The sequence below is a fragment of the Oncorhynchus keta genome, chromosome 13 (assembly GCF_023373465.1).
Source record: "Oncorhynchus keta strain PuntledgeMale-10-30-2019 chromosome 13, Oket_V2, whole genome shotgun sequence".
Classification (NCBI taxonomy): Eukaryota; Metazoa; Chordata; class Actinopteri; order Salmoniformes; family Salmonidae; genus Oncorhynchus; species Oncorhynchus keta.
In genome coordinates this window covers 33,021,577-33,047,670 of record NC_068433.1, presented here as the reverse complement: position 1 = coordinate 33,047,670, position 26,094 = coordinate 33,021,577, and the positions used below count along the sequence as shown (strand labels likewise).

General features: G+C 41.7%; 1 protein-coding gene across 1 annotated transcript; it reads right to left on the bottom strand.

Moving 5' to 3' along the window:
* Positions 1-9,010: 9,010 nt before the first annotated feature.
* On the bottom strand, positions 9,011-24,955 carry vbp1 (von Hippel-Lindau binding protein 1). The gene is made up of 6 exons (XM_035783966.2): positions 24,787-24,955; positions 24,331-24,455; positions 23,942-24,008; positions 23,061-23,159; positions 10,588-10,726; positions 9,011-10,005 (listed from the first exon to the last, which is right to left on the bottom strand). The coding sequence occupies exons 1-6, from the start codon at positions 24,865-24,867 to the stop codon at positions 9,929-9,931; spliced, it is 588 nt and encodes a 195-aa protein (XP_035639859.1). The 5' UTR covers positions 24,868-24,955; the 3' UTR covers positions 9,011-9,928.
* Between the last annotated feature and the right edge of the window lie 1,139 nt (positions 24,956-26,094).

The following is a 26,094-nucleotide window of genomic DNA, read 5'->3' as shown; positions in this document are numbered from 1 at the left end:
ACTTTGCTGATCCTCAACACAGGAGCCCCAGAAGGGTGCATGCTCAGCCCCCTCCCGTACTCCCTGTTCACCCATGACTGCGTGACCACGCACGTCTCCAACTCAATCATCAAGTTTGCCAACGACACAAAAGTATTAGGCCTGATTACCAACGATGATGAGACAGCCTACAGGAAGGAGATGAGGGCCCTACGAGAGTGGTGCCAGAAAAATAACCTCTCACTCAACTTCAACAAAACGAGTATCGTGGACTTCAGGAAACAGCAGAGGGAGCATGCCCCTAACAACATTGACGGGACCGCAGTGAAGGAGGAAAGATTAATGTTCCTCGGCGTACACATCACTGACGATCTGAAATGCTCCACCCACACAGGCAGCGTGGTGAAGAAGGCGCAACAGCGCCTCTTCAACCTCAGGAGGCTGAAGAAATTTGGCTTGGCCCCTAAAACCCTCAAACTTTTACAGATGCACAATTGAGAGCATCCTGTCGGGTTGTATCACCGCCTGGTCGGCAACTGCACCGTCCGCAACCGCAGAGCTCTCCAGAGGGTGGTATATGGTCTGCCCAACCCAACGAAACTACCTGCCCTCCAGGACACCTACAGTACCAGTCAAAAGTTTGGACACACCTACTCATAAAGGTTTTTCTTTATTTTTACTATTTTCTACATTATAAAATAATAGTGGCAACATAAAAACTATGAAATAAGACATATGGAATCATGTAGTAACCAAAAAAGTGTTAAACAAATCCAAATATATTTTATATTTGAGATTCTTCAGGGTAGCCACCATTTGCCTTGACAAAGATGCTAGTTCTCAGTACAACCATCAATATTAATTGTCAGATCCAACTGAAGATCTCTTTGTTTCTTGGGACCTAGAACGAGCATCTTTGTTTTGAGTTTAAAAGTAACACATTTTCCGCCATCCACTTCCTTATGACTAAAACACAGGCTTCTAGGTAGGGCAATTTTGGGGCTTCACCATGTTTCATCGAAATGTACAGCTGTGTATCGTCCACATAGCAGTGAAAGTTAACATTGTGTTTCCGAATGACATCAGCAAGAGGTAAAATATATAGTGAAAACAATAGTGGTCCTAAAATGGAACCTTGAGGAACACCAAATTTTACAGTTGATTTGTCAAAGGACAAACCATCCACAGGGACAAACTGTTATCTTCCGACAAATAAAATCTAAACCAGGCCAGAACTTGTCCATGTAGACTAATTTGAGTTTCCAATCTCTACAAAATAATGTGGTGATCAATGGTATCAAAAGCAGTACTAAGGTCTAGGAGCACAAGGACAGACTGGGAGCCTTGGTAAAAAGGTAATTTACCACCTTCACAAGTGCAGTCTCAGTGCTATGGGGTCTAAAACCAGACTGAAGCGTTTCGTATACATTGTCTTTAATATGGTAGCGCAACAGCTTTTTCTATAAAACTTTGAGAGGAATGGGAGATTTGATATAGGCGGGTAGTTTTTTAAATATTTCTGGTTTGGCTTTTTCAAGAGAGGCTTTATTACTACCAATTTTAGTGAGTTTGGTGCACATCCAGTGGAGGCATTTACTATGTTCAACATAGGAGGGCCAAGCACAGGAAGCAGCTTTTTTAGTAGTTTAGATGGAACAGGGTCCAGTATGCAGCTTGAAGGTTTAGAGGTCATGACTATTTTCATGAATGTGTCAAGAGATCTAGGATTTTAAAAAACTTGTGTCTCCCTTGGTCCTAGGTCCTGGCAGTGTTGTGCAGACTCAGGACAACTGAGCTTTGGAGAAATACGGAGATTTAAAGAGGAGTCCGTAATTTGCTTTCTTATGATAATGATTTTTTCGTCAAAGTTCATGAATTTATCACTGAAGTGAAAGCCATCCTCTCTTGGGGAATGCTGCTTTTTAGTTAGCTTCGACAGTATCAAAATACATTTGGGATTGTTCTTATTCTCCTCAATTAAGTTGGAAAAATAGGATGATCGAGCAGCAGTGGGGGCCCTTCGATACTGCACGGTACAGTCTTTCCAAGATAATCGAAAGACTTCCAGTTTGGTGTAGCGCCATTTCCGTTCAAGGGCTCAGGTATTTTATGTATACCAGGGAGCTAGTTTCTTATGACAATTTATTTTCTTTTTTTTAGTGGTGCGACTGCATCTAGGGTGTTACGCAAGTTTAAATTTAGCTCCTCAGTTAGGTGGTTCACCGATTTTTGTACTCCAACGTCCTTGGGAAGGTGGAGGGAGTCTGAAAGGGCATCTAGGAATCTTTGGGTTGTCCGAGAATTCATAGCACGGCTTTTGATGATCCTTGGTTGGGGTCTGAGCAGATTATTTGTTGCGATTGCAAACGTAATAAAATGGTGGTCCGATAGTCCAGGATTACGAGGAAAAACATTAAGATCCACAATATTTATTCCACGGGACAAAACTTGGTCCAGAGTACGACTGTGGCATAGGGCCGGAGACATGTTGGACAAAACCCACTGAGTCGATGATGGCTCTGAAAGCCTTTTGGAGTGGGTCTGTGGACTTTTCCATGTGAATATCAAAGTCACCAAAAATGACTGCCATGACTACAAGATCCGATAGGAATTCAGGGAACTCCGTGGGGAACGCTATAGCTATAAAAATTGATTGAGTAGGCTGCATAGATTTCATGACTAGAAGCTCAAAAGATGAAAATGCATTCTTTTTTTTTTGTAAATTGAAATTCGCTATTGTAAAAGTTAGCAACACCCCCACCTTTGCGGGATATGGTCACTAGTGTAACCAGAAGGAGAGGCCTCATTTAACACAGTAAATTCATCAGGCTTAAGCCATGTTTCAGTCCGTCCAATCACATCAAGATTATGATCAGTGATTAGTTAATTGAATATGGCTGCCTTGGAAGTGAGAGACCTAACATTAAGTAGCCCTATTTTGAGATGTGAGATATCACAATCTCTTTCAATAATGACAGGAACGGAGGTTTTTATTCCAGTAGGATAGCTAGAGTGAACACGCCCATGTCTTGTTTTTCCCAACCTAGATCAAGGCACAGACACAGTCTCAAAGGGGATAGCTGAGCTGACTACACTAGCGGCAGACTCCACTAAGCTGAAAGGCTGGCTAACAGCCTGCACCCTCTCTCATGGTGGAGCTAGAGCCCTGTCTATGTTCATAGATAAGATGAGAGCACCCCTCCAGCTAGGATGGAGTATGTCACTCCTCAGCAGGCCAGGCTTGGTCCTGTTTGTGGGTGAGTCCCAGAAAGAGGGCCAATTATATATTTTGCGAGGGGCAGAAAAAAGTTTTCAACCAGCGATTGAGTTGTGAGACTCTGCTGTAGAGCTCATCACTTCCCATAACTGGGAGGGGGTCAGAGACAATTACTCGATGCCGACACATCTTTCTAGCTGATTTACACGCTGAAGCTATGTTGCGCTTGGTGACCTCTGACTGTTTTATCCTAACATCTTTGGTGCCAATGTGGATAACAATATCCCTATACTCTCTACACTCACCAGTTTTAGCCTTAGCCAGCACCATCTTCAGATTAGCCTTAACGTCAGTAGCCTTGCCCACTGGTAAACAGTTTATGATCGCTGGATGATTCTTTTTAAGTCTAATACTGCAGGTAATGGAGTCACCAATGACTAGTGTTTTCAATTTGTCAGAGCTAATGGTGGGGGGCTTTGGCGTCTCAGGCGCCGTAATGGGTGGAGGACAGACCAAAGGAGGCTCGGCCTCTGACTCGTTGCTTCTTGGGGAAAACCGGTTGAAAGTTTGACGGCTGAATGAGCGACACCGGTTGACCATTCCTACAGCATTTCCGTCCAGAAGCCATGAGAAAGTATGGCGATCCTCAACACAAGGCGATCGTCCTTCTGTATATTATGAGTACAGCGACTGTAAATAGAGGGCATAATGTTAATGTTACTACTACTACTACTACTACTACTTTTAGCTTCGACTGGTGGAGGTCGTGTAGAATCATGTCCAGATAAAGCATCCGGGGTGAAAAAGTTGAAAAGTCAAGTGAGGGAAAAAATAAAAAATATAAAATGGTAATTACAAAGTAAAAACCGTAAAGTTGGCAACGACCCGCACAGTAGCACGTAAACAAGTCCACAAGTTGTGACCGGAAATTTCAGAGTTCAATTGGAGTTGAAATGTTGCATTTTATCACTGCTGTATCAAAAGAGGAAACTATGGTTGATTATTTTGCCAAATAAGTGATAACAAGATGTGGGACTGGACTGAGCCCAGGTGTAGGGCAAATCCACGATAACAGAGTGATGCGGACACTCAGATTTTTCACTTTAAAATGTGTCAAACAAAAACCAGTGATTTCAAAGTAAAACAAACCATACAACTCTATGCACAATGACTACTTTTAACAATGTGCAATCATTGGTTGCACACACATTTTAAAGTGATAAATCTGACTCTCAGCATCACTCCAATACCGCGAAATTGCCCTGTACCAATCCACGGCACTTGTCAGTCAGCTTGGCTCAGTATTGAACAGCATGCCATCAACTCAAGCCCAATCCACCTCGTGAAGAGCTATCCTCCTATAGGTCCACTTCATCTCTTACCTACACTACTCATATTGTTTAGCAATGATTATCACATACATTCAGTACAGAACCATCTTTCTAACCAATAATAGAAGCTCTGGTTAAACCACATAGCTAGCTCATATTAGCTAGTTAGCTTCCAGCTAGCTGACGTTCACCTAGCTTGCCTCATCAATAGCCTGTTTTAATAACACAAGACCAAATAACTGTCTACCTTCAATATTTATATCATAGTTGTTCAAGCCTAGTCTGAAGGATATTGAGTTACACTCCCCAATGTGTTGAAGACAGTGAAGCTAAATATTTTCATTCGGCTCTATACTCCAACATTTTAGATTTGAGATCAAATGTTTTGCACGAGTGTCAACTTTTACCTTGGAGGGTATTTTTATACATATGTTTTACCGTTTTAGAAATGAAAGCACTTTATGTATCTAGTCCCCCCATTTGAAGATGCCATAAGTATTTGGTCAAATTCACATACAGTATGTATTACACATTTAGTCAAAAGTAAAGTATTTGGTCCCATATTCCTAGCGCACAATGACTACATCCAGCTTGTGACGACATACTTGTTGGATCAAATAAATGTTATTTGTCATGTGCCGAATACAACAGGTAGACCTTACAGTGAAATGCTTACAAGCCCCTAACCAACAATACAGTTAAGAAAAATAGAAGAATATGTAAAAATTAAAAAACAGATAAGTAAAAACTAAAAGTAACAAATAATTAAAGAGCAGCAGTAAAATAACAATAGCAAGGCTATATACAGGAGGTACCGGTACAGAGTCAATGTGCGGGGGCCCCGGTTAGTCTAAATATTTGAGGTAATATGTAGATGTAGGTAGAGTTATTAAAGTGACTATGCATAGATAATTAACAGAGAGTAGCAATGCAAATAGTCTGGGTATAATAGTCTGGGGCAATGCAAATATTCTGGGTAGCCATTTTAATAGCTGTTCAGGAGTCTTATGGCTTGGGGTAGAAGCTGTTTAGAAGCCTCTTGGACCTCGACTTGGTGCTCTGGTACCACCTTCCGTGCAGTAGCAGAGAGAACAGTCTGGACTAGGGTGGCTGGAGTCTTTGACAATTTTTAGGACCTTTCTCTGGTAGAGGTCCTGGATGGCAGGAAGCTTGGCCCCAGTGATGTACTGGGCCATACACACTACCCTCTGTAGTACCTTGCAGTTGGAGACCGAGCAGCTGCCATAACAGGCAGTGATGCAACCAGTCAGGATGCTCTCGATGGTGCAGCTGTATAACATTTTGAGGATCTGAGGACCCATGCCAAATCTTTTCAGTCTCCTGTGCGGGAAAAGGTTTTGTTGTGCCCTCTTCACAACTGTCTTGCTGTGTTTGGACTATGATAGTTTGTTGGTGATGTGGACTCCAAGGAACTTGAAGCTCTCAACCTGCTTCACTACAACCCCGTCGATGAGAATGGGGGCGTACTCGGTCCTCCTTTTCCTGTAGTCCAGTTTCCTGTTGTCTTGATCCCGTTGAGAGAAAGGTTGTTGGTCTGGCACCGCACGGCCAGATCTCTGACCTCCTCCCTATAGGCTGTCTCATCGTTGTCGGTGATCAGGCCTCTACCTCTGTTGTGTCATCGGCAAACTTAATGGTGTTGGAGTCATGCCTGGCCGTGCAGTCATGAGTGAACAGGGAGTACAGGAGGGGACTGAGCACGCACCCCTGAGGTGCCCCCTTGTTGAGGATCAGCATGGCGGATGTGTTACCTACCCATACCACCTGGGGGCAGCCCATCAGGAAGTCCAGGATCCAGTTGCAGAGGGAGGTGTTTAGTCCCAGGGTCCTTAGCTTAGTGATGAACTTAGTGGGCACTACGGTGTTGAACGAGGAGCTGTAGTCAATGAATAGCATTCTCACATGGGTGTTCCTTTGGTCCACTTGGGAACGGGCAGTGTGGAGTGCAATAGAGATTTCATCATCTATGGATCTGTTGGGGCAGTATGCAAATTAGAGTGGGTCTAGTGTTTCTGGGATAATCCTGTCAGTCCTGTAGCTTAGCATCTGCATCATCTGAGCACTTTATTTATTGACCGAGTCACTGCTGCTTCCTGCTTTAGTTTTTGCTTGTAGGCAGGAATCAGGAGGATAGAATTATGGTCTAGTTTTTTCCCCTCTGGTTGCACATTTAATATGCTGGTAGAAATTATGTAAAAAGGATTTAAGTTTCCCTGCATTAAAATCCCCGGCCACCAGGAGCGCCGCTTTTGGATCAACGTTTTCCTCTTTGCTTATGACTGTATACAGCTCACTGAGTGCGGTCTTAGTGCCAGCATCGGTTTGTGGTGGTAAATAGATAGCTATGAAGAATATAGATAACTCTTGGTAAATACTGTGGTATACAACTTATCATGAGATACTCTACCTCAGGCAAGCAAAACCTCAAGACTTCCTTAGACTTCGTGCACCAGCAGTTGTTTACAAATATACATAGACAGCCACCCTTGTCTTACCAGAGGCCGCTATTCTATCCTGCTGAAAATGCACAAAACCCGCCAGCTGTATGTTATTCATGTCGTCGTTCAGCCACGAATCGGTGGTGACGGTACAGTTTTTATTACATGTCCCGTTGGTTGGATATACGTGCTCGTAGTTCATCTATTTTATTATCCAATGGTTGTACGTTGGCTAATAGGACCGATGGTAAAGGCAGATTACCCACTCGCCCTTGGATCCTTACAAGGCACCCAGACCTACGTCCCCGATATCTCAGTCTCTTACTACTGCGAATGATGGGGATCAGGGCCTTGTCGGGTGTCTTTAGTAAATCCTTGACGTCCGACTCGTCAAAGAAAAAATCTTCCAGTACGGGTGAGTAATCGCTGTCCAGATATCTGGAGGTCTTTTCAGTGACAATGGCAGAAGCATTATGTAGAAAATAAGTTACAAATAACGTGAAAAAAAGCACACAATAGCACAATTGGTTAAGGGGCCGTATAATGGCAGCCATCTCATATAATGACAGCATTTGCAATTAGTTTTGGTTGTTTCAGATTGTGTTGTGCCCAATAGAAATTAATTGTAAATAACTTAGTCATTTTGTAGTACATTTTATTGTGAAGAATATATGTTTACTACATACTTCTACATTCATGTGGATCCTTCCATGATTACATAGTGCCTAAGCAAAGTATTCAGACCCCATGGCTTTTTCCACATTTTGTTATGTTAGAGCCTTATTTTAAAATCGATTAAATAGATCAATTTCCTCAGCAATCTACACACAATACCCCATAATGACAAAGTGAAACGTTTTATAAATGTTTTCAAATCGCTTAAAAACAAAAAAAACGTATTTACATAAGTATTCAGACCTTTTGCTATGAGACTCAATTTAGCTCAGGTGCTTCCTGTTTCCATTGATCATCCTTGAGATGTTTCTTCAACTTGATTGGAATCCACCTGTGGTAAATTCAATTGGTTGGACATGATTTGGAAAGGCACACACCCGTCTATACAAACCAAGCCATGAGGTCAAAGGAATTGTCTGTAGAGCTCTGAGACAGGATTGTGTCGAGGCACAGATCTGGGGAAGGGTACTAAAACATTTCTGCAGCATTGAAGGTCCACAAGAACACAGTGGCCTCCATTCTTAAATGCTATAAGTTTGGAACCACCAAGACTTGCCCCCTAGCAAGCTTTAGGAACTGAGCAATCAGTGGAGAAGGGCCTTGGTCACTTCGACAGAGCTCCAGAGTTCCTCTGTGGAGATGGGAGAACCTTCCAGAAGGACAACAATCTCCACAGCACTCCACCAATTAGGCCTTTATGGTAGAGTGGACAGACGGAAGCCACACCTCAGAGAAAGATGTACATGATCTTTATTGTGTAGGTGTGCTCCCAAAATTCACCTAAAGACTCAAGACCATGAGAAACAAGATTCTCTGGTCTGATGAAACCAAGATTGAACTCTTTGGCCTGAATGCCAAGCGTCACGTCTGGAGGAAACCTGGCACCATCCCTACGGTGAAGCATGGTGGTGGCAGCATCATGCTGTGGGGATGTTTCTCAGAGGCAGGGACTGGGAGACTTGTCAGGATGCAGGCAAAGATGAACGGAGCACAGTACAGAGATCATTGATGACAACTTGCTCCAGAGTGCCCAGGACCTCTGGGACACAGGTCCACTTTCCAACAAGACAACGCAGGAGTGGCTTTGGGATAAGTCTCTGCATGTCCTTGAGTGGCCCAGCCAGAGCCCGGACTTGAACCCGATCGAATATCTCTGGAGAGACCTGAAAATAGCTGTGCACGATATGGGTGACATTCTGTAGTCTCCTCATATCAAACATTTCATATCAAATCTAAAACACTGGAATATACAGCCAAATTAAGTTGGCCTGTGAGAGGTGAAGTGAGTGTAAAATGTCTGCGCACACCCACTCTAACATGTTTCATGTCACCCACACAGGACCACCATGTAAAGTTTATTTTGTCATTTATTTTTGTCACTCAAGTGTCTTAATGGATACAACGTGACAAATAAATACATTGAGGAAGTGGAAAGAGGAGCAAACTAGACAGGAGGAAGATAAAATAAACAAAACAGGCAGGTGGTAGCAGAAGAGCGACAAGAAATCTGAGAAGTTGTCTAAAATGGCACCCTATATATAGTGCACTACTATTGACCAAGGCCCGTAGGCTTTTGGTAAAAAGTATTGCACCATATAGAGAATAGGGCACCATTTCAGACTCATGCAGGGAGTAAGGGACAGAACAGAGGAAAGGAAAGAGGGGGCATGGAACAACAGTCTGAACATTCTGAATCCAGAGTGCACCATTTTGACATCACACACTCATGAAATCACATCAGAGGAAGGTTTCCGCTTTGACTGGTGAGCTGTTTCTCCTCCTCGCTCCCATTTCCTGCTCAGCGACGATTATGTGTAGTAGCGCAGGGTGTTCCGAAAGCAAACCAAGTTCCCAGACTAGTACACAGTGAAGATCATTGTCAATAACAGATTGAAAAATCATCAAAGAAAAAGACAAAAAAAGAGTGAGGAGGAGAAAGGGGAGGACAGTGAAAACCTAGAGTCGCAGGCGGTCAAAAAATATGAGTGCTTAATAATAGTAACATCATACAAAAAAAACTGCTGTAGTAACTTCTGTTTTGTCTTTTTTTACTTGAAAAAATAATTTTAAAAAGTAACAAATCAATAGAATAAAGCTTGGCCTGAGTCCCAAATGACATCCTATCCCGATCCAGTGCACTACTTTTGATGTTAAAAGTTGTTCACTATATAGGGAACAGGATGCAGATTTGTACTGTAGAGACTAGAGATGTGAACAAAGACATGGAGTTTGGGTGGGTTGCAGGAGCGGGAGGACATCCCTATTTCTTAAGACTTCTCAAGTGATTTGAGGAGGTTATCCTTGCTCCTTCTCTTTACGTCCCAGTTGTAGACTCGTGCCATGTCTGAGAGGGGCAATGGGTTAAGGATGACACCTCAGTCTATGAAAGTTATCTAGTACTTTCATAAGGAGAGTGCCATGCGGCATCTCTAATTTAGTTGTTAGAGCACCCAACACTATCTTTAACAGTCTATCAAAAGAACAGTACTTACCCGAACAGTTTGAACAAGATCAAATTGCCAATGTTAAGTATGTACCTCAGTTTCAATGTGTTGTTTCCCCCTGGTTCGTGCCTACTGAACACAGACTTGCATTCCATGCTTTGACACAACCGTCTGCCACAGCTATCACCTGTCAAACGCCTGCAGCAATTACCTCAGCCCTACAAGACCATAAAACTGTCCTAATGAGAAAACAAGCAGACATTTCAGCTCCCAAAAACCTGGGCCTATAACCCTATAGTCATACGAGTAGAAGTGTTGATCTAGGATCAGTTTTGCCTGAGGGGGGGGGGGGCACCTGACACTTTATGTATCAGTGTCCAGAGTTACAATTCCCTAATTCAAACATTGTATCACAGATTTTTCTCCAGACCCCAGGCCTGTTAAATGCTAGTCTCTGGGCCTATATTTAAGCAGAAGGATACTGACTTCGGTGGTGGTAAACTGGTCTCGCAGGAAGTCCAGATCTTCTTCCAGGGAGTCCAGGTTGCGTGATGCGGTCGCCAGATTCTTCTCCAGCAGAGACTGGGCTTCGTCGATGTCGTACTCCAACATCACATTGGCCTGGTAGAGGAGAGGGGATGGAGGGAAGTGAGGAAAAGTGAGTGAGCAACATATAAACAGTAAACTTCAATAGTGCTTGCTTTTATTCTATGCCGTCCTCCAACGTCACACTGGCCTGGAGGAGGAGAGGCGGAGATGAAAACAGAGTGGGAGGTTAAGAGTGAATGATATTAAAGTAAACTGCAGAGACTGGGCCTCCTGCATAAACTTCAGCCGTATCTTACTTCTTGTTAACTTAGAGACGTACGATATACCAGGTCCCAGGGATATCTCTGCTGACTCAGGAGTTGGGTAAATACACTTTTAGTTTTTTTTGCACTTTACTTGGTAGAAAAATCTCCAGGGATTTCTAAAATTGGATGAATTAATGCCTCTAGGGCAGGGATGGGCAATTCCAGTCCCGTGGGGCCGGAATGGTGTGTGTGTGTGTGTCCCCAGCACACACAGCAGATTAAACTATAGTGAACAAAACATGTAAATGCAACAGTTTCAAAGATTTTACTGAGTAACTAAATCTGTCAATTGAAATACATTTTCCATGGTTAGTTAAGCCCTGGAATTTGGGGATTTTGCTTAAATTCATTTAAAAAAGTGCTTATAACAGTGAACCTTCTTTTGTGGGATACACATAAGGAAATTCTAGGTCTTGTGGCATATTTTGGTTAAACTATCCCCAATTCAATGGAATTGCAACACCGTACTACAAGGTCTGAGCCAACATGCTTTCTGGTAAGTTTTGATTACAATACTGGGTGGGGTGAATATATTTTATATGACATACATGATTTTTTGTTAACTAGTAAATAGTAGCCTCCACAATGTGTGTTTAAAATAATTTCTAACTTGTTAACAATTTCTGCTAGTTAGTTTTTGCTACCATGTGGGTTTCCGCTTGCTTGAGCCTGCTAACTGAGAGTTAATTCACTTATTTCCATACATGTTTCATTTAAAAACATTTCTTACAAAAGGAGTTGTTTAATCTAACTGCTTAATTATTTATCAGTACATGGAATTGTATGGTTCTTTTTTTACAAATTGTTTTCTAATCTTTACAGGAAAATGCCACGGCACTATCTGATGTGTGGAGACATTTCACTGCAACTAATGTAGAAAGAAAAGCTGTATACATTTGCAAATACTGTGCCAAATCATATGTGAAGAATGCAACAAAGACACAGAATCATCTGGCCAAGGGCATAAAGTCCCCTCAGCACTCACAACAAGCAACCTCTGACAAAATACTATTTATATTCGAGGTGAAAATTATGAATCCGACACCTTTTCAATAGCAACAAATTATGGTCCTCCTGGAATCAGAAGTTTTTGGACTCAATGGAGGAACGTAGTCAGAGAAATGCTGATGCATGTCTTGTTAGAGCTGTGTATGCAACTGGTTCACCTCTGATGCTCACAGGCAATGTGTATTGGAAGAGATTTCTGAATGTTCTTCCCCTAGCATACACCCCTCCAACCAAACATGCTTTATCTACTAATTTGCTGGATGCAGAGTTCAACATAGTTCAAGTGAAGGTCAAGCAAATCATAGAGAAAGCAGACTGTATTGCAATCATCTCTGATGTGTGGTCGAACGTCCGTGGGCAAGGAATATTTAACTACATCCTCTCCACCGCTCAACCAGTATTCTACAAGAACAAAGACACAAGGGACAACAGACACACCTGTCTCTACATTGCAGATGAGCTGAAGGCAGTCATCAAGAAGGTATTTGCACTGGTGACAGACAATGCTGCAAACATGAAGGCTGCTTGGTCTAAAGTGGAGGAGTTCTACCCTCACATCACACCCATTGGCTGTGCTGCTCATGCATTGAATCTGCTCCTCAAGGACATCATGGCACTGAAAACAATGGATACACTCTACAAGAGAGCCAAGGAAATGGTTAGGTATGTGAATGGTCATCAAGTTATAGCAGCAATCTACCTCACCAAGCAAAGTGAGAAGAATAATAGCACCACATTGAAGCTGCCCAGCAACACCCTTTGGGGTGGTGTTGTCATCATGTTTGACAGTCTCTTGAAGGGAAAGGAGTCTCTCCAAGAAATGGCCATATCACAGTCTGCCGATATGGACAGCCCAATCAAGAGGATCCTCCTGGGTGATGTATTTTGGGAGAGAGTGGTAAAGCAGCCTGAAACCTATATCAGTAGCAATTGCATTGATTGAGGGAGACAATGCCATCCTGTCTGATGTTCAGACTCTGCTTGCAGATGTAAGAGAATAAATCTGTACTGCCCTGCCCACTTCACTGTTGCTCCAAGCAGAGGAAACTGCAGTTCTGAAACACATCAAAAAGCATGAAGACCTCTGCCTGAAGCCCATACACACTGCAGCGTACATGTTGGACCCCAAGTATGCTGGCAAGAGCATCCTGTCTGCTGCAGAGTTCAACAAGGCCTATGGTGTCCTCACTACCGTGTCTCACCACCTTGGCCTGGATAAGGGCAAGGTTCTTGGTTGTCTGGTGAAGTACACATCCAAGCAAGGCTTTGGGATGGAGATGCAATAGGGCAGCCGTGCCAACATATCTCATCTGCCACCTGGTGGAAGGGACTTTGTGGATCTGAGACTCTTTCCCCTGTTGCCTCCATCATCCTCCAAATCCCATCAGCCTCCTCAGAGCGCAACTGATCCTTGTTTGGGAAAACACACACCAAAGCACGCAACAGGCTGATCAATACAAGGATTGAAAAATTGGTGGCATCTGGGCAAATTTTAGGCTTTTTCAACAGGGTTGGAAAGTGACAGTGGAGATGAGGCCTCAGAGTCTGATGTTCAAGACGTGGACATTGAGATGGTCCAGGGAGGAAGACAACCGAAGCATTAGTTTCTAGACTATTATTTTACAGATGTATGTTGAAAACATTTTTGGGAGATGCAATAGATCACTGGGGATCATTCCATGTTCCCTTTCTTTTGTTGTTCAGTGAAATCATCCCATGTGAAAAGTCAACTCATTTAATTAAAGTAAAATTTGTAACTAAATCGTTTTAAAAAATTCTATAGGAAGGATTTAATTTGCCATGTCTACTTATGTTAAGGTAAAAGGTTTTTGTTTCTGTATCCATATGATAAGGTAAATATATCCAATGCAAAAAACATTACATTTAAATGGTATTAATATTAATTTACATATATTCCCATTAATTCCCACAGAAAGTTTCTATTATTTGTATTTTACCGCCTCTTTGCGTTGTCTCATCGCTGCAACTCCCCAACGGGCTCGGGAGGCAAGGGTCGAGCCATGCGTCCTCTGAAACATGACACGCCAAAGTGCACTTCTTAACACCCACCAGCTTAACCCAGAAGCCAGCGGCACCAATGTGTCGTCAACTGACTACCGCAGTCAGCCTGCAGGCGCCCGGCCTGCCACAAGGAGTCAATAAAGCGCGATGAGCCAAGTAAAGCACACCCTGCCAAACCCTCCCCTAATCCGGACGACACTGGGCCAATTGTGCACCACCCTATTGGACTCAAGATCCCGCTGCGCTGCTCGGAAGGCCATGGTCGACATTTTTAAACATGTATTTTCTGATATATACACACAACCCATGTGTTTTAATTAAATCTACTATATGCATTCAGCTTGTCTTATGCTTTAAGCTTACTGTTTGATGAAATAACACACAATAACTCAAGAGGGAGCCAGAGATCTAGATAAACAGAATAAAAAACCTTAACTTGACCCAATCATTCTCCTTCCACGCCTGCTGGCTTTCACAGATTCTGACATTACTCCCCTGAAGTTGCCGGTAATAGGTTACACGAGGAGTCATGTGGAATGCCAAGTTAACTTACCAATCTGTGTGCCAGGTATGATTTTCATATGCACATTTTAGTGGAACAGTATCCATTTAAATTTAAAATGTCTTCATATAGCAAAATCATTGTCATGTCGTTAAGCAAAATTATATCCAAATCTAAATGAAAATAAACCATTGTCAACTACGGAAAAATAGCCTACATAAAGACAACAATTAAAAAACATTGCAGACTGGAGGTAGAAAATATCCAGACAAAATAAATATCCTATAAATCACTTTGGCTTGTGTTGTTTTTCTTCTTTGGTTTAGTTTTTAGCAATTCCCCTCTTGGTTTTTGAGATATTTTCATCATTGCAGCATTTATCTTTGACAACACCTTGTAGTTCTAAACTAACATCAAAACAGGTGTTTCCTGTAGGTTCATGCTCTACAACATCCGGAGAAAATGAAAGCAACCCTGCCTCACAAAAGCACTGGCTTAGGTCTAATCAGGCACTTGTCATCTCCTCTTCAAGGAACCCCACTGCTGGTCTATGGCTGGGCTCCCTGCCTGTGCCATTAAACCCTTACAACTCTCCAGACCCGCAGCCCCTGGTGTTCACATTCAGACACTCACGTCACCCCGCTCCTCCATTCCAATGGCTTCAAATATAGCTCATCCGCTACAAGACCATGGTGCTTCAGACACCCACATACAGGTCTGTGGGGAAAAACCCAGTACCTCCAGGCTCTGATCATCTACAAGCAAGACAAAGGGAGTAATCTCTCTCATCACCTGCCATGTGGGAAAGCCTACCATAGGTCAAACGAAAAGACAGTTGAAACACATAGCTGAACACCTCAGCTCAACCAGGTGAGAACACTCCCTGACTATCCAGTAGTCAATCACCACCTTTGGAGACACCTGAAATCCTTTCTCCTCTTCAAAATACCTAGGATTGAGCATGATCCTTCTCACCCCCCCCTAAAAGATTTAGATGCACTATTGTAAAGTGGCTGTTCCACTGGATGTCTGGGTATGCACCAATTTGTAAGTCGATATCTGGACAAGAGCGTATTAAATGACTTAAATGTAAATGTACATTTTACTTTGTCCTTCTAAACAAAGAAGTATTTTAATGTTTGGTTTGTTAAATGTGATACGTGTGTGTAAATGTCCATTTTTATAGTTTACTTGGCTACTTGAATATACCCTCTCTCCATGCCACTTTCCACACAGACCTAGTCACACCCCCATTCACTCAAGGAGCGCATGTTGTTGCTGCTTGGCCACGAGACACTTTCATTCAGTCTGCATGGTCAATGCAGCACATGCAACAATGTTGATGACAAATGTTGTTTCCACTTTGATCTTCATATAAATCCCCAAGCGTTCTATAAGTGCAATATTAGTTTGCATTTCTTACATCTGCAAATGGCTGGTTTGTATATTCTCAAGCAAGACAAAGTTAAGCTAAATCTGTTCATCACCTGCAATGCTAGTTAGGAAAGACATGAAGGTCAGAAAAGACAGAAAACAATTGCTTTGAACAGTTTCAGCTCAACCAGTGAGAACACTGAAACCATCAAGCACTTTGATGAAACTAATCTCATTAGGACCTCCACAGGAAAGGAATAAGGCATTGAGCATGATGCTCTACAAAGGATGTAACATTGAGTTCCTACTAGGGCAAAATAAATGCTTCACAGAGTTCAAGTATACAGACACATCTCATTTATGACGGAACAGTTATGGTTTTTACTTTGCCTTCTATAACCGTATTTTGATTATTGGAGGAACAAAAATGTGATACCGATTAATGTCGATTAAAAAAAAACAACAACATGTATTTGTAATAATGACAATAACAACAATACTGCATTAACAACTAATATAATACATCAATAAAATCAACTTAGCCTCAAGTAGATAATGAAACATGTTCAATTTGGTTTAAATAATGCAAAAACAAAGTCTGCATGGTCAAGAAAGTGAAAGTGCAACAATGTTGATGTAAGAAAGCTAACGTTTCAGTTTGATCTTCAGAAAATGAGAACATATGAAAGCTATTAGTTTGGTTCCTTTTGCAAACAGCTAGTCTTCAATATTCCCAGGTAAGCTAAAGTTTTATGCTTGTAGTTATTAAAGGACTATTTCAGTCAACCCAGAAAATTTAAATTAACATTTGAATAGATGTTCTTATAGGCACTTCAGTAAAACCAGTGTAACAGTATAGCTATGATGAAACTGGCTCCTCCTTAGGACCAGCCACAGGAAAGGAATACATCAAAGTTACCCTGCAGAGCAAAGGAACAGAGTTACCAGGCTCAGATTGAGTGAAGTTTAAATGCTTAACAGAGTTCGCTAACAGCCAGCCATTTACAGATTTAACAGACACATCGGTCACACCAGCCTCATCTCGAGTTGATTTTTACATTTACATTTGATTATTTAGGCAAAAGAGCCTTACCAGAGCGATTTAAAAAAATATATAAAAACAACATGTATTTGTAATAATGACAATAACAACAATACTGCATTAACAACTTAATATAATACATCAATAAAATCAACTTAGCCTCAAGTAGATAATGAAACATGTTCAATTTGGTTTAAATAATGCAAAAACAAAGTGTTGGAGAAGAAAGTGAAAGTGCAATATGTGCTATGTAAGAAAGCTAACGTTTCAGTTCCTTGCTCAGAAAATGAGAACATATGAAAGCTGGTGGTTCCTTTTAACACGAGTCTTCAATATTCCCAGGTAAGAAGTTTTAGGTTGTAGTTATTATAGGACTATTTCCCTCTATACCCTTTGTATTTAATTAACATTTGAATATTGGATGTTCTTATAGGCACTTCAGTGGATTGCCAGTGTAACAGATAGAGCGGTCCCTCTCCTCGCTCCTCCCTGGGAGAACCAGGAACACAACGACAGACAGCCACCACATCTGGATGAGAATTACCCATGCAGAGCAAAGGAACAACCACCCCAGGCTCAGACAGTGAAGTTTGAAACGTAATCCAGCGGGAGATGACAAGCCAGCCATTTAAGGTCACAGCAGCCTCATCTCTGTGTGAGTTGATAGGTTTGAAGTCATAAACAGCGCAATGCTTGACGCACAAGGAAGAGCTGCTGGCAAAACGCACGAAAGTGCTGTTTGAATGAATGTTTACGCGCCTGCTTCTGCCTACCACCGCTCAGTCAGATACTTAGATACTTGTATGCTCAGTCAAATTATATGCAACACAGGACACGCTAGATAATATCTAGTAATATCATCAACCATGTCTACTTAACTAGTGATTATGATTGATTATTTTTTATAAGAAAAGTTTCATGCTAGCTAGCAACTTACCTTGGCTTACTGCATTTGCGTAACAGGCAGTCTCCATGTGGCGTGCAACGAGAGAGGCAGGTCGTTATTGCGTTGGACTAGTTACCTAAAAGGTTGCAAGGTGAAAATCTGTCGTTCTGCCCCTAAACGAGGCAGTTAACCCACCGTTCCTATGCCGTCATAGAAAATAAGAATGTGTTCTTAACTGACTTGCCTCGTTAAATAAAGGTGTAAAAAAAAATATTCATCGGTCGACCTCTAATCTCAACTTCAACAGTTCAGAGGAGACTGCGTGAATCAGGCCTTCATGGTCAAATTGCTGCAAAGAAACAACTACTAAAGGACACCAATAAGAAGAAGAGACTTGCTTGGGCCAAGAAACACGAACAATGGACATTAGACTGGTGGAAATCTGTCCTTTGATCTGATGACTCGAAATTTGAGATTCTTGGTTCCAACCATCGTGTCTTTGTGAGACGCAGAGTAGGTGAACGGATGATCTCCGCATGTGTGGTTCCCACCGTGAAGCATGGAGGAGGTCGTGTGATGGTGCTTTGCTGGTGACACCGATTTATTTAGAAATCAAAGCACACTTAACAAGCATGGCTACCACAACATTATGCAGCGATAGGCCGTCCCATCTGGTTTGCGCTTAGTGGGATTATAATGTTTTTCAACAGGACAATGACCCAACACACCTCCAGGCTGTGTACGGGCTATTTTACAAAAAAGGAGAGTGATGGAGTGCTGCATCAGATGACCTGGCCTCCAATCACCCAGCCTCAACCCAATTGAGATGGTTTGGGATGAGTTGGAGTGATGGAAAAGCAGCCAACAAGAGCTCAGCATGTGTGAACTCCTTCAAGACGGTTGGAAAATGATTCCAGGTGAAGGTGGTTGAGAGAATGACAAGCGTGCGCAAAGTTGTCATCAAGGCAAAGGGTGGCTACTTTGAAAAAGGTCAAATAAAATATATTTTGATTTGTTTCACACTTTTTTGTTACTACATGATTCCATACGTGTTATTTCATAGTTTTGATGTATGTACAATGTAGAAAATAGTAAAAATAAAGAAAAACCATTGAATGAGTAGGTGTCCAAACGTATGACTGGTACTGCATATAAATATATGCAGTGTAATTGCATGCTAAACTGAAGATGTTGATTATTGGAGTCAGGGGTGTTAGCTGGGGCGGGGGGAAAAGTTTGACTGTAGTTGCCCATTCATGCTCTTGGGCAATTCAAAAGGCTGATTGAGGATCTTTTTACAGAAGAATGTGTTTGTTTTCCATGATTGTGTATTAATGTTTATACAGTAGTGGTCAGCTGTTTGTCCACCCGCAACTGTTAATAACTAGTGATGCACCGATATTACATTTTTGTCCGATACTGATATTTTCCTTGCCCCAAAAAACGATACAGATAACCGATATTAAACATTTTAGCAGCCTTTTAAGCATTCTAGTGCAGTTAAATAGTGATCACACACACATGGACGCATCGGTCTAAGGCACTGCATCTCAGTGCAAGAGACGTCACTACAGTCCCTGGTTCGAATCCAGGCTGTATCACATCCGGCCATGATTGGGAGTCCCATAGGGAAGTGCACAATTGGCCCAGCGTCGTCCGGATTTGGCCGTCATTGTAAATAATTTGTTCCTTACTGACTTCCCTAGTTAAATAAAAGGTTAAACACACACCACACTGACCAAAAAGTTATTTTGTTGGCATTTACATATGTCGCCATTACCAGTAAAGCATAATCAAACCCTATTTCTTTCACTTACTTGCTGTGTTGTTTCATTCTCAACCAGGAGTTCAATGGAATGGCGTTTGTGTCTTCGTGTGTCAAAAAATATACTATTTAACACTATTTGACGTGTCAAATAACACATTTTGAAGTGTCAGATAAGCTTGTTGACCAATCAGAACCTGAATATGACTGCACCGTCACAATAATTTAACGGTTCATACATTTTTTACGTAGTTATTACACATCGATTAGACCATCACTCGTATTTCATATGTCACAACGACTCATCGATACATATTGCTATGATGTTGGTAAAGTTGTCTCGCGCACCTACAGTGCTGGTCATAAACAAAAGCTAGCTAGCTCAATGTTCTTCCCCCAAAACGACAATCTGTTTCAGTAGCTATATAGTTAGCTAGCTAACAATTCAGCTAGGTGTCATCATCTAAAATAACCCTAATTTATAAGACAGTTCTTATTTCATTAATGGTGGTCAGACCATCTATGTGAAGCTAGCCACAATAAGGATTCGCCACAACAGTGGACTTGCGGTTAGCCTTCAAAATAAAAGTATGGCATGATTCTACTATTTGTATTCATTTGCATCAGTCAATGGCAAACTTTTATTTTGAAGGAAACCCGCAAATTCCACTATTGTACATAATCGTATTGTGGCTAGCTTCACAACATATAACCCGGTCCGGTCGAGCCTCACTAGCCAGATGACGCTAGCTGGCTGCTTATGACGCTAGCTTTGGGAAACAGGGTTAAGTAGCTGGCTAGCTATTTATTTTCACGAACTGAAGTTCAATTTCAATAGGCGAACAAGTGGCAACCTAGCTAATACTTACTCACAAGGATTCCTAAATCATTGCTAAGAACAATTAAAACGACTGCAGTTTCTACAGGTCATTGTTTTCAGGCTGGTTGTACTGGTGCTAGGCTAGGTACCAATCTAAAGCTAGCTACCCCAGAAGTTGCGGTCGAACAAATTATGCTTTATTACCAACACGGTATTGTAAACACATTGCTTGTTTGCATACTTTTTTTGTACAGCTTTGACAGTACTACTGTATCTTTGACACGCAAAGACCCAAACGGCGTTCCATAGTATGCATGTCGTGAAGCTAATGGCAGTGACGCTATTACTGTGTAACTCCGGTAGGGCAACAATGGAAAAATAGCGCACTTGGTAGTGTTAACAGGTGCTTGACCAGGCACAGTCGGCAAAGGCAGACATCACCAACAACAGAGAACTGTTGATTGTCAAGGGCAATTAAATCCATTATCTAGACTAATTGATTTCGCCCGAGTTGTCTCGCTGAAATGTTGTTACTCTTTCAAATGACTGCTCGACTTGTTGACTGCTCGATCCACACAGCAGACATTGTGGGCCAGTTTAGGAAAGCTATGGTGCACGTATTGCGCAAAATTTTACGTGGCGCCATTACATCACGTTATATAGGTATGCACGTCAGCTTTGACATCGGTTTTGCCCATCACCGTTAAACTAGACATTGGCTGATACAGATGTTGGCATTTTTAGCTAATATTGGCCAATTCCAATATATCATGCATCCCTACTAATAACCCATCTGAAACTGCCCGACTATAAGTGAAAATCTGGAGGCCCACACCTGACCCCGCTAATATAGAAAATAAGCTGTCTGACTTTTTCGCACCAATTTTGTGATATCCAATTGGTACTTACAGTCTTGTCTGTACGGCAGTTGCAGCGATGGGACTTGGGAGAGGCGAAGGTCGAGAGCCATGCGCCGTTCTAAACACGACCCTGTTCGCTTAACCTTGAAACCAATGTGTCGGAGGAAACACATAACAACTGCCGACCGAAGTCAACGTGCATGCGCCCGGCTTGCCACGAGGAATCGCGCGATGGGACAAAGATGTCACGGCCGGCCAAACCCTCCCTTAACCCAGACAACGCTGGGCCAATTGTGCGCCGCCTCATGGGTCTCCCGGTCGCGGCCGGCTGCGACACAGCCTTGGATTTTTACTCAGGTCTGTAGTGACACCTCAAGCACTGCAGTAACTTAAACCACTGCGCCACTCAGGAAGCCCTAGCCAAAAAAATTGGACAGTGGATGATGGATATTTTTTTGCCTTATTTAAATATGTTTCTGCTTATAATTTCCGACATTTTGTTAGGCTACTTGTTACTCAACTTGTCTATAAGCAGATACATGCAGCTTAAATTCTCTTATGTCAATTATATGAAGCCCTAGAAGACCAAATAAACCCTTGCTCACCAGAAAGAATGTTTCAATCTAGTTGACATTAGTAAAGTTCTGTTATCTCAGCTTCTTTTGAAGAGCAAGATGTTTAGGGACTGGGGAGAAAATGCAATAACGAATAAAATGGGAAAGATTTTTTGTGCATCATTTCCAAATTATACTGAACAAAAATATAAACACAACATGTAGTGTCAGTTCCATGTTTCATGAGCTGAAATTGTGCATACATTTGTTTAAATCCCCCGTTAGTGAGCATTTCTCCTTTACCAAGATAATTCATCAACCTGACAGGTGTGGCATATCAAGAAGCTGATTAAACAACATGATCATTACACAGGCCCACCTTGTGCTGGGGACAATAAAAGGCAACTCTGCAGTTGTCACAACACAATGCCACAGATGTCTGCTAGTCAACGCACTCCACCCCCTGCCCCGGATAAAACAAAAAATAGAGACGATACAATCTTATATCAACGATGTTTGGACAGGTTGATGGGACGATGTGTCATTTCAGACGTCACCCAATCCTATTAGCGCCTCACAACCATCACACATAACACATAACATAGCCGGTAATGCCACTTCTACAACCAATCACCAGTCACCAAATCTTTTGGCTTACGCACTAATGCCAGATAGCCAAAAATAATTCAAGAAAAACCTCAATGTAGCCTGTAGATACACAGATATGGAGTTTACTACCCCCCCCCCCCTTTAGCCCTCAGAACAGCCTCAATTCATCAACCAAAACCAAACATGGAGTCCATGTTTTCATCACTTTGCACATACACCAGTTCTTGTTTCACACCAGTTTGTCTAGCTAATCAGCCTTGCATCATGGGTACCATGCTACAGCAGACGGGAAATAGAGGAAATGTATTGGCGCAAAGCCAGAAGAAAGCATTGACATCCATATTAGATTTTGATTTGGGGAGGGGGTAGCATCTTAAAGGTGGATTTAATAAGTTTCTTGTTCACTGCTCAGCGATGCAATCGGCAATTGAAACACTACAATTTTATGGATGTTGCAAGCAGGTACTGTCATTTTACCATGACTTAACTCACACGATGTCTCTATGGAATGGCCTTAGACCTAGACTCATTAAGTAATAATCAGAGGTCTAATATTGGGCTAACCTCATGGATAAGGAGTGGGCTCCATAAATAGGGAGCAAGTGATCAGATAATTCCAAACAATGTTACTTAGGAACACGACATGTATTAGTACTCACCCCTAACCACAGGCAAACTTTGTCGGTGGGCGGGACTGAAGCCTTGCAGTAAACGTTGTCAGCCAATAGGAAGTGTGTCTCCATAGGGTCTGTGGTTTCCTATAGGATGAGGGATTTGGAAAGCAAACAAAGCAACTCAACACCACATACGTTGCACTCCACTGATCTTGAATGCAGTTAGTGATCAACAGCTTATAGTGATCAAATTGTCCTGCAAGGATGTAATCACTGTAATACCCATTCCAGATAGAAGATGTGGTATATTACCTATAAGAATATAAGGCAATGTTTATATGGCCCCCTTTCAAACAGCAACTTATTTACCACTCTTATTCACCACATATTAGTGGGTAACTGGCAAATTAAGAGGGGTAAAGGGTGTTAAACCATGGGGGGTGTTTGCATTACAAATTAGGGAGGTATCAAACAACGGAAATGTATTTACCTGCAAAAACTGAGAACCATTTACAGACCTGATACCGGTAATATTTTTTAAACCTTAATCTAACGAGGCAAGTCAGTTAAGAACAGATCCTTATTTCAATGACGGCCTAGGAACAGTGGGTTAACTGCCTTGTTCAGGGGCAGAACGACAGATTTTTACCTTGTCAGCTCGGGGATTCGATCTGGCAACCTTTCGGTTACTCGTCCAACGCTCTAACCACCAGGCTACCTGCCTCCCCTATTTTGGTTACAGTGTCTGTGAAAATGCAGGAATCATGACTAGGTCTTTAGGTGGCCATGTTTTTTTACCCCCTACCCCACTCAGATATACCAAAAAGTAGGTAAAAGGGAAGCAGGCATGGTAAACTTGTGGGATCTTTGTCTGTCTATGAAAAGGGTATAAGAGGAGTGCACTGGCTGCACTGTATGCCGTTTACCTTCTTCTTCTGCATGTGTCGTAGGATTTCTAAAGTCTGCTTGATCTGTGGGATCTGGCTTTTCAACCTGGGTACAGCAGAGAGAAACACCATAGAAGCATAACTATAACACTATCACCTATTTATCCTGAGTTTTTGATGGGTCATCCTATCAGCTAAATAAAGCTAATGATATCACCTCAGAAGACAACACAATAGCACACTAGTTTGTAGCTTGGCATATTCCTCTCTTCTGGGAATAATAGTAGCTAAACTTGATACAATGGAACCAGTGGAATAGTCCAACACGTGCAATCCCACAATAACATGCCAAGTAAACCAAATCAAGCATTTTGCTGTTTTGACATTTTACTGGTTACCGTTAATAACTTATGCTGTATATTAGTTACCTTTGTTTCTTTTGGGCCAGGTTGAGCTCCATATATTTATATTTCTGGTATTGCTCATCCAGTTTTCTCAAGACGGCGTCTGCAGTGTCGTTCCCTGGTTGCTTCATAAACGACTCGACATCCTCCTACAAAGGTTGACATAAAGTTAACTAGCTAGGTTACGCGTTAGCTTTCAAGCGAGTCATTCACACAGCACAGTAAACTTATTGTGAGCACACAAGATTGCTGAAGAAAGGCCGTTTTATTGCATTTGGATGACAATATACATCCGATAGATAGTTAGCTAGGCCTAATAGGCTTTCTAGGCGTCATTTCCCTAAAAGGATGTGAATGAACATAGCTAGCGAACATTCGTGACAGGCTAGCCTAGAGGCTGGACAGCGTCAATTTCACATTCGAGAGTGTTATTTCATATAGTATAATGGCCACAATGTATATAATTCACATTTTACACACCACAAATATTGCTTCGGGGATTCCGAGATGTTTTTTCTTTGTCGCCTGAACGGCATTGCAGCTGTCTATGGTCGTCGCCATCTTGGAAAAGACTCAACTCCCTCCTTCGTTACGTAGAAGTTGGGCGTTACCGAATTTAGGACTTGCTGGTCTTGAAAGCTTGAGACAAGTCATTGTCGGTGCAAGGAGTGGTCATAAAATGGGAAAGAAATGCGGCCAAATCTGAACATTTGAGCGAGAGCCAGAGTCTAACTCGGACAAAACTGGTAGGCCTGAACTCTGTGCAATTGCCAGGTGAAAAGCAGCCTTTTATTGTAAAGATTTTTACTCAAACACTTGAATGAGAAAAGGCTGACATGAAAACTGGTCAATTTAACACTATGGGGGAATAACCGCTTATTGTAAGGTCTACACAATGTCTCCCCCTTGTGGGAGTAAGAATAATTTGTTAACTTTATGACCAGTATTTCTTAGTTTTTTTTGTTGGTGTTATTTTTGGGATGGACATCCTTTTGACTTACATATCCTTAGTAAACACTTATATTAGCATAACAAGGTTTTTGGTAGAAGTTTATGTCTATCTCTTTGTTCAGTTCATGTCAGGGATATTCGTAATTTACTCAAACGTAAGGCTATTTTGCTGTATTGCAAACGGTTTAATGCAGGCTTTTACATTCTACAAGAGACTCATGCTTGTTCTTCCGTTCTATCTTTTTGGAAAAATCAACGGGGTAACGATAGCTGGTTATCATATGGCAACAACCACTCTGCATGTCAAGCATTTTCAAGATGTCCATTTAAAAGGGAAGGTCATCAGTAGTAAGACTCACCACTCTGGACGTTGGTTAATTTTAACAGTGAATTTCAACAGTGAAATGTCTTTATTAGGGAATATTTGTGCATCCAACAACAAACAAAACAACATGATATTATTTCAAGAATTTGAAGAAGAGATTAATAGAGTGATAGCTGTATTTCAGGATATCAAAATGATCTTAGGGTGGAGATTTTAATTATGTATCTAATGTGATGATTGATAGATATCCCCTCCTAACAGATCCAGCATTGTTAATACTGAGTTTAATAATCTATGTCTTGGTTTAGTTGATATTTGGAGATCTAAATATCCTGATAAAAAGGACTACACTTGGAGTAACAGTGTAGTGGTTGATTTCTAATTCATTAGATAATTCTGTAGTAACGGTATCCATTGAACCATCAATTCTTACTGATCATAAAGTTATATTCTTATCTTTAAATATTAATGGATCTGAAGTTAATAAACCAAATCAGTTATTGGAAACTCAA

Coding starts and splice junctions, on each gene's coding strand:
- vbp1 (XM_035783966.2), bottom strand. CDS start 24,867: ATGGCGACGACCATAGACAGCTGCAATGCCGTTCAGGCGACAAAGAAA. Junction 24,009..24,330: donor CTGGCCCAAAAGAAACAAAG/GTAACTAATATA, acceptor TGCTGTACCCAG/GTTGAAAAGCCAGATCCCAC. Junction 10,006..10,587: donor GTTTACCACCACCGAAGTCA/GTATCCTTCTGC, acceptor TGCCCCTCTCAG/ACATGGCACGAGTCTACAAC.